This window comes from Lithobates pipiens, unplaced genomic scaffold (genome assembly GCF_037356315.1).
Source record: "Lithobates pipiens isolate NorthernLeopardFrog02 unplaced genomic scaffold, aLitPip1_a1.2 Scaffold_16, whole genome shotgun sequence".
In the NCBI taxonomy this organism is placed as follows: domain Eukaryota; kingdom Metazoa; phylum Chordata; class Amphibia; order Anura; family Ranidae; genus Lithobates; species Lithobates pipiens.
In genome coordinates this window covers 601,503,122-601,512,323 of record NW_027507748.1, presented here as the reverse complement: position 1 = coordinate 601,512,323, position 9,202 = coordinate 601,503,122, and the positions used below count along the sequence as shown (strand labels likewise).

The following is a 9,202-nucleotide window of genomic DNA, read 5'->3' as shown; positions in this document are numbered from 1 at the left end:
GCAGCTGACTCTTATGAAGTCTTTGGCCAGTTCCCTGGCAAATTTGAATGGATGAGTTTCCTGAACTGATGTCATCTTGCTTATCAACAGTTGCTGAATCCTCCATGTTTCTCTGAGTTGTTCCAGAAAAGAAGATTAAGAACATATTCAGCTGCAAAACAGGTTAATGGAAGCTGGAGAAATTGGTCGCTGAAAAATTACATGGGAAGCGTTGACACACACGCCTGTTCATATGGGTGGGGGCATCCTAGTGTTCCAGAGCCTCTTAATGATGCAACTTGTACATAATACAAACAGTAAGGCTGGTATGTATAGGCTTAAATGATTTTTCCTAAAGTTGCCTGTAGAAATGAACTGCATTCCCCTTCAAAAGGGCTACACATTTTTATAGCTTTTAAAACCTAAATTAAGTTTAAAGAAAAATTAGACCCAAACACCGAATAGTAAAAACTGAAACGTCCTACTGTATTGTAGGTGTTTAGTTGCTCCTCATGTGCAGCCCCAAATCCAAACAGAAGGCTAAAGAGAACCTCCTCTAGATCAGTACTACCAGTATTCGGAAAAATTTGATCCAGTGTTTGGTTGTCTTCACCATTTACCATCGGTCTGTTTATTTGGAGATGGGACTTTGGTGCAACATCCATGCTTTCTGTCGTTCATCTTCACGCCTTTACCTCACAGGACTATTATATGCCAGCTACCAGGGTGAACAATTTATTTATGTTTTTTCTCTTAAGTAGTTCAGTGCTGATATAGAGGACATTATCTACAACACAATAGCACTTAAGGTTCTACAATACAACCGTAGAGGTGGTCATAATCTGTTAGCAATGAATGTGTGTCATTGTGTGTGTTTTTGTATGTAGTTTTCCATAATTTTTTCATACCATTAAACTTTTTGCCGTGTTAAGATGTATGGTGGACTGAGTTTTTTGTTCGGTCAAGTGAGGAGGCGTTTGAGCTAAATTCAATTTTCATTCTTGAATTACACATATACGATTTTTGCTGAAAGCTCCCACTCCTATCCTTTTTTCCCCTCCTCATCCATTTGATGCGGGTATACAAACTTTTCAAGTTTCATTTCATTTATATTAGCATATATAGGCTTTACTTTGAGGGTTCTTTCTTTTTTGAGTGTTGCTCAAGAGATGTACCCACTGATCTCCCTAGTGATATCACACCTCTCTTGCCGTCTTGACACCAATACAGTCCTGTAATAAGCAACATCTGCTCTTCTAAACTAACAATATTGGTTGCAGATCTGTATTGGTAACAAAGTAAGGGGAGTGCTGGACAATTACAAAGAACAGTTAATTTTCTGTAGCCTGCTGTCTGTTTCATGGATTTTGGCCTGACACTGTGGAGAAGCAAAATTAAGATATTTAAATTTATGCTCTCTGCTGATTGGAAAATGTATTTTTTTTTTTTTTGACCACTTGCCGCCCGCCCTATAGGCCAATGACGGCTGAAAAGTGGTTTCAAAACCCTGACTGGGCGTCATATGACGTCCTCAGGATTTTGAGGCGATGCGCACCCCCCGGGGCACGCATCGTGGCAATCGTTGTTGCGGTGTGTCAGTCTGACCCCCCCACAACTAGGATCTCGGTAAAGAGTCTCCAACGGATGATGCATTCACACACTTTCATAGTAACCATGAGATAAAACAAAGTTCAGGAATATTCCTTTACCCCATTGTTTTTTAAATCTATGTACACTACAAACTATTATTGAATCGGTTCTGATATCGCTGTTTTACTAACCTCACAGCTTATTATTCAAAATTAGGAAACCTTCATTTTGTTTGCAAATATTAAAGATTTCAACTGCCAGCAAGAATAAGTCGTTACATTTAAAGAACACCTGTCATTTCAGATCCGTCCTGTCAGTGCCTGTTAGCGGTCATCCCCTGACCTGCTGCTGCCACGTCCCTCACTTTATTGTTTCACTGCCGCACCACCAACCATCCCATTAAGTTATAAAAATTAAACTTCTGATTTAATGTGGCTTTAAACCAAACCTTTTTACTAGTGATTTCAATTGTGATTTACTGTATTTATCGGCGTATAACATGCACCCCAAGTTTAGGAGGGAATTTAAAAGAAAAAAAACTTTTAGGAGGGAAGTTTAAGGAAAAAAAAATTACATTTAAATGCCCATCAATGCAGTCTTGTCAGTGTCAATTGCAGCCTTGTCAGTCATTTGCAGCCTTCCATTGCAATCTTGCCAGTCATTTGCAGCCTTGTCAGTCATTTGCAGTCTTGCTTGTGTGTTTGCCATTTAAAAATGCTGCCGCTGAGATACAGAGCAGATGTCCTGTGTATCTCGGAGGCGCTTGGTAGTTCTCGGTGGTCTTCAGGTATTTCCGCCCGTTGTCAGCTATTTTCGGCCACAATTGGCGGGTTTCGGAAAGCCGAAAGCTGCCGAGAACGGCCGAAGATAGCCGAAAATACACGGAAGCCGCAGAGAGCGGCAGAAAGGGATGGAAACAGCAGGGGATCGGCGTATAACACACACCCCCAATTTCCCCCTGATTTTTAGGGGGGAAAAAGTGCGTGGTATACGCCGATAAATCAAATCCACCCTGGTGTCAAAAGAGACCATTAATTGCATATGTGAGCTGCCATTGCAGAACAACTCCTGAGACACTGGCTGCATGTTTGTTCTGGGTCAGAGATTCAAAAGTTACTGAAACCAGAGACATCCACAAGTCCCAATATTTCTAAGAAGAGGTCAGCATGGCAGCTAATATACTTCTTTTTCAACAGGTTTTGCTAAAACTATTTCTAAATGACACTATTTGAGGAAAGCACTTCTGTTCATGAGGCAGATGTGGGTGGCGAAGACCTCTCTGTGTGCACAACACCAAATCATAACAAAATTATACAATTTAGAAATCTTAATTCATTAATAACATTTAACATCATTACAAAGTAATGCACAACTTTTTATGCAATATTTTCAGCACACATTTATTTATGTTTTGCACACAAACACTAGAAAATATGAAACAAGACTACATATCTAATGTATAACTGTCCGAACACATCCATAGGTGGATAAAGAAACAGAAGTTGCATAACAGGTAACACAACTGACTACATATCTAATGTATAACTGTTCAAACTGATCCATAGTTGGATAAATAAAATTCCACAGCAGGCAACACAATAAAAGAAGAACTCTTATCTTCAGAGTTATAAAACTTCAGTCAGATAGATCTGTAAAAGAACAGCACATCTTTAATCCATGTTGATCACAACAGCAAATTAAAAACATGTCATATGTCTATTATAACAAGTAAAATCAAGCATTGCATAGACAATTTTGGGCAAAGTGATACCCCCAAAACTCTCAATTTGGCCATGATTCCCCAGCTGCTCCTTCCACCATCCTAGAAGGTACCAGAATCAACAGTGCTTGGGCTCAGCGACTGTTTTCTAGACCCAAGAACTGTCACATAGGAGGTGGTCATATACTTCCCTATACCTAGAAGAATGCTGAGGTAGAGGAAGGGGCAATGGAGGAGTTATGGCAGGACACCCACTGTACACACACACACATTATCACTTTGCCCAGTATGGACAAAATGACTGTGCCTCTTTAACCACTTCCTGCCCAGACTATAGCCCAAAAATAGCAAAGGCATGGGCGTCTTCCTGCATGCCCCCAGGGGTACGCTTTGTGACTGCTGTGTCCTTTTGACACAGCTAAACCCAGATCGCAGGAAAGGGCCAATCACAGTGGCCATTTACCATGTGATTACCTGTGTCCAATTACAGACGATTACATGTAAACAGAATTTTCATTTATTGGCAGTCCTTTCCTCACACAAGGTGTCTGTGTGAGGAAAAGATTACCGATAACCGTCAAGGCTGTCAGTACATTGTTTACACAGATAATCAGGTCACTGTTTACACCGATAATCACTGGCATTACAGATTATCAGTGCCACAACCGCCTCATAAGTGCAGCATCACCAGTGAAGAAGGGAAATTACTTATTTGCAAAATTTTATAACAATCTAAGAAACTTTTTTTTGGCCTTTTGAGCTTGTTAAGCATAAAATAAAATAAAACTGTGTTGATTAAATACCACCAAAAGAGAGCTCTAGCTGTCTCAAAGCAATGATAACAATTTAATATGCGTAGTGTTGCATGAACACGCAATTGTCATTCAAAGTGCGACAGCCCTGAAAGCTGTAAATTGGCCTGGGCAGGAAGGGGGTAAAAGTGCCCAGTATTGAAGTGGTTAAATAATATTTTAATGCACATCCTCTCTCTCTTAGCTGATGCTTGTAATAGGTGGTTTCACTGATCAGTAGTAAGACATGATTCAGAGCAGCCTAAATCCCACAATTACAGGTGGTGGTGACTATATGAATAGTGTCGGGGCTGTTGAGGTTTCCTGGGGGCTCTAAAAGAAATTAGAGCTGGCATACAGCAACTAGCACCCAAGTGACTACATCCTTGCTTAAAGTGGAAGTAAACCCTCTTATAATTTTCAGCCAAGGAAGCTGGCATCTTCTATTTAATCTTCAACTGCCATGATGATGCACAAGTGATCAGTTAACCATTTCCCAACCATCAGAAAAATGGCACGGACAGGCAAATGGGTGTACCTGTACATCCCTTTAAATTTGCCACCGTGTGTCGGATCGGGGGTCCTGTGGACTCTATCGCTGCGGGATACCCGTGATCGTCTCACGGGGAGGAAGCACAGGGAGATGCTAATGTAAACAAGCATCTCCCCGTTCTGCCTAGTGACAGTGTCACTGATCTCTGCTCCCTGTCATTGGGAGCAGAAATCAGTGGCGTGTCACAAACAGCCACGCCCCCCCACACACACAGTTAGAAACATGCCCCAGGACACACTTAACCCCTACACTGCCCCCTAGTGGTTAACCCTTTCACTGCCAGTGTCATTTACACAGGAATCAGTGCATTTGTATAGAACGGATTGCTGTATACATGTCAATGGTCCCAAAAATGTGTCAAAAATGTCCGATGAGCCTGCCATAATGTCACAGTCACGATAAAAATCGCCGCCATTACTAGTTAAAAAAAAGATTAATAAAAATGGCATAAAATTATCCCCTTATTTGTAAACGCTATAACCGCAAACCAATCAATAAACGTTTTTTTTTTTTTTACCAAAAATATGTAGAAGAGTACGTATTGGCCTAAACTGAGGAATTAAATATATTTTTGGGGGATATTTATTATAGCAAAATGTAGAAAATAATGTGTTTTTTTCAAAATCGCTGCTCTTTTTTTGTTTATAGCACAAAAAATAAAAACCGCACGTGATCAAACACCACCAAAAGAAAGGTCTATTTGTGGGGAAAAAAGGACGTCAATTTTGATTGGGAGCCACGTCGCACGACTGCGCAATTGTCAGTTAAAGCGGCGCAGTGCAGAATCGCAAAGTCCTCTGGTCTTCGGCCAGCAAAATGGTCTGGGGCTTAAGTGGTTAAGTGACCAGCCATTGGATGGTTTGACAGTTTGGTTGAGTGCACATTCAATGTGATGGTTACATCCCCAGCATATGCCGGAAATGTAACTGTTTTTGGAACTTATAGCGAAGCTCCAACCAAAAGGGGAGATGCCACTTGTTTGCCTCCCCACCTCCAATGGGCTATCACATTTGGCACCTTTTGAGGGGGAGGGAGGAGCAAGTACCTGGTTTTGACAGGTACCCGCTTCTACTATTGGATGACTTTCCTGCTGCAAACTCAGCCTGAACTTTGGGTCCCCTCTTCTTTCCCCCACCACCGAGCTAATCACAAAGTGCCGTGCACATGAGTAGCGAACCGGCTGTGATCGAGCCAGGCTGCTGTTGCCACACTGATTACCACCATAGGTTCACACGGATGTGCAGAACCAGGCATCACCTCCTTTCTCCCCCTTAAGCCGCAAAGCTTTACTGCTGGTTTCCCTTAGCTAAAATGGCGGCAGCAGCACCCGAGAGCCGACTGAAAAAATGGCTCCAGTGAAGACACCACTGGATTCGTGGACAGGCAAGTGTGCTAAATATTAAAAGTCAGCAGATACAGTATTTTTTCTGGAGCAACCAGCTCAACTTTAAATCTCAGGGTTAATTTCTGCTTTGCGCCCTGGGGTTAACCTGACTCATAGCAGGCAAGGCAAAACAAATGACACATTACATAGCAAAACATGACAAAACTTAAGAAAAGGTGTCACAGTAACAAAGTTTAGAATAAATGAATGTGATCGCTATGTGAAAGTTCTGCTGTTTTTCTCCACTTGGATACAAGTGATAAAAATTGGCTGTTATAGAGTTGTTACAACTACTATTCAGCTAGAGATAGCTACAGTAATGTTACTAAAATGGTGAAACCTACTATTTACATTAGTTTATCAGATCAGATTTTATCTTACCCCTTTTAATTAAAATGCATGGTGCCTTATTTTTCCACCATCGCAAAACATAAAAAAAAAGTCATAACAGTTATATTTAAAGATAATAATAAAATAGTCAAACTTTGTTTGCAGGGTTATATAATAGTTTACCATCTGAGAACCCTCAACTGTGCAAGACCTGTCAATTTCCAGCTGTCTCCAGAGTTATTCAGAGATTCTGGAATATTACAAATCCCTGGATGTTGTGATGTCTAAGGACACAATGCGATACAAAAATATACAGTAGTGGCTTTGAATAAAATGTTGCATGTATGTCTTACAAAACATGCTGATTAAAAGATGTACATACATGATCACTCAGGATCAGCCAGGCCCATATTTAGCAATGGTTTGTGCACCGGTTGCAGCTTTTCATCAAACAAACAAACAGTGTTTTCTGCAGCGCTAGGCTAGAAAAAAGAAAAAAAACAAACATGTGTATAAACATAAAAAAAAAAAAAAGAATGCTTATGTTTTTACTCTCAGACTATCTTGTAAGGTAAACCTCCCATGTATATTTTATGAGTTAAATATCATTTAAACAATAATCCAAAAAAGTAAACCCTTCATGAGAAGGAAATGTAGGCTGTCAATGCTGATCTTTTCAGAAAATGTTAGTCCCTGGCTTGCCCCATCTTCCATCACAGCCTGGGAAAAATGTGATTTTCCCACTTCCTCCTGGCAGTGCTGTGCTTCTGGCCCTGCATCAGCAAGACAGACGCATCAGCATTGTGGGAGGGTAGGGGACTGTTGACATGTGCTGTGCCCAATACTGGAGAGAACCTACTATACAATGCAGGGGATACATATCTCCTATTTCAGCATTGTGTTTACAATCAAATGGATGAGACACAAAACCTCCTGCCAGTATGGAGGCTCGGGCAGAGCTGTTACAACTTTGTCCATCCTCTACCTGTAACAATAGATCACTGCAATAGTGATCTATTTCTGTCTGATTTTATCCAATAATAGATCACTATTAGAATTCATCTGTTGATGCACAGCTGCATGGGGGGGGTCTGGATCAGGTTGTCACTGACCAATCCCGACTACCCCATGAAAGTAGAAAAAAAAAAGTACATTATATACACACACACATATATACATACCTCAGAACAATTATTTCATATGACATATACTATACAAGCTCAAATGCTCACGTACGTAAATGCAATGTCATTCAAATACTTGCGAACTGTACTAATTTGTGCACTGACATTATCATATGAATCGTACACTAAATGTTACACCCCCGGGGTTCGTCACCATTTACAATGGAATGGGAATTAACATCTCCTGAAGTAAAATGCATATGTGTACTCTGAACTTCACCATTTTGCTACACTCTATGAAGATGTGATATCATTTTAACCACTTAAGCCCCGGACCAATTTGCAGCCAAAGGACCAAGCCCCTTTTTGCGATTCGGCACTGCATTGCTTTAACCGACAATTGCGCGACGTGGCTCTCAAACAAAATTGGTGTTTTTGATCACCTCTGTGGTTTTTATTTTTTGCACTATAAACAAAAATAGAGCAACAATTTTGAAAAAAAAACTATTTTTTTTACTTTTTGCTATAATAAATATTCCCCAAAAATATATAAAAAAAAACTTTTTTTTCCCCTCAGTTTAGGCCGATACGTATTCTACATATTTTTAGTAAAAAATAAAATAAAATAAATAAATCGTAATTAGCGATTATTGATTGATTTGTGCAAAAGTTATAGCGTTTACAAAATAGGGGATAGTTTTATAGCATTTTTATTTTTACTGGTAATGGCGGTGATCAGAGATTTTTATTGCGACTGTGACATTATGGCGGACACATCGGACATTTTTAGAACCAGTCATTTATACAGCAATCAGTGCTATTTAAATGCACTGATTCCTGTGTAAATGACACTGGCAGTGAAGGAGTTAACCACTAGGGGCAGTGTAGGTGTTATGTATGACGTTATGTGTTTTTTTGATTGTAGGGGGCATGGACTGGCATGTGATGTCACTGATCGTCCTTCCCTATAAAAGGCCACAGACAATCGGTGACGGTCACACAGGGAAGTACAGGGAGAGGTTTCTTTACACAGACCTCTCCTCGTTCTTCAGCTCTGTGACCTGATCGCGGGACACCAGCAGTGATCGGGTCCGCTGGTCCCACAGCCACGGAGCACAGGACCGGGTCGGGAGCGCGCCGCTGGTGGCGAACTCCCGACCCATGGCTGGGCACTTAAAAAACAATGCAAAGGTACGTGCTTGTGCCCAACTGTGCCACTCTGCCAACGTACATCGGCGTGAGGCGGTCCTTAAGTGGTTAAGCAGTAGACTAATCGTTTTTTTTTCGAATGAACACCAAAACATAAAAGGAGATAAAAAATATATATTAAAAATATAAAAACTGAATTAGGGCTATCCATAACCCCCCCATTATTCTGTTCTCCCCCTTCAAAAAAAAAAAAAAAAAAAAAAAAAAACAACAACAACACATCTTGGCATACAGTACAGGACACTTACTCATACACCCATACACCATGGGTTTTAGGCTCATATCTTCAGGTGACTGGACACTAGCAAGCTTTTACAAACACACCACCCTGGGACGCTTCCCCTATAATCCTACTCCGCTCCTCAAATCCTCAGTTTAGTAGCAAGCAATGCAGAGTAAACAAGGAGAGTTCGAGAGGGTGGTCTGTGTCCTGTACTAGGAATTTTACAGCAAGTCAAAATTACTTTTACCCTAAACATACAGTACAGGATGCAGGCAACTTATTTATACTGGGATGTCCCC

At 40.7% G+C, this 9,202-nt stretch overlaps 1 protein-coding gene across 3 annotated transcripts in view; it reads right to left on the bottom strand.

The window, feature by feature from the left end:
• Window positions 1-2,942: 2,942 nt before the first annotated feature.
• The window catches only part of RNF17 (ring finger protein 17), an 881,806-nt gene continuing 875,546 nt past the window's right edge, over window positions 2,943-9,202 (bottom strand). For 2 of the 3 annotated variants that reach the window (XM_077483977.1, XM_077483978.1), the window contains exons 37-38: window positions 6,730-6,829; window positions 2,943-3,218 (exon numbers count right to left, since the gene is read on the bottom strand). In XM_077483977.1, coding sequence (XP_077340103.1) covers window positions 6,734-6,829 — 96 coding nt within the window. In that variant the 3' untranslated portion in view covers window positions 2,943-3,218; window positions 6,730-6,733. The remainder of the gene's footprint in view (window positions 3,219-6,729; window positions 6,830-9,202) is intronic. The other variant, XM_077483979.1, reaches the window with a different exon arrangement.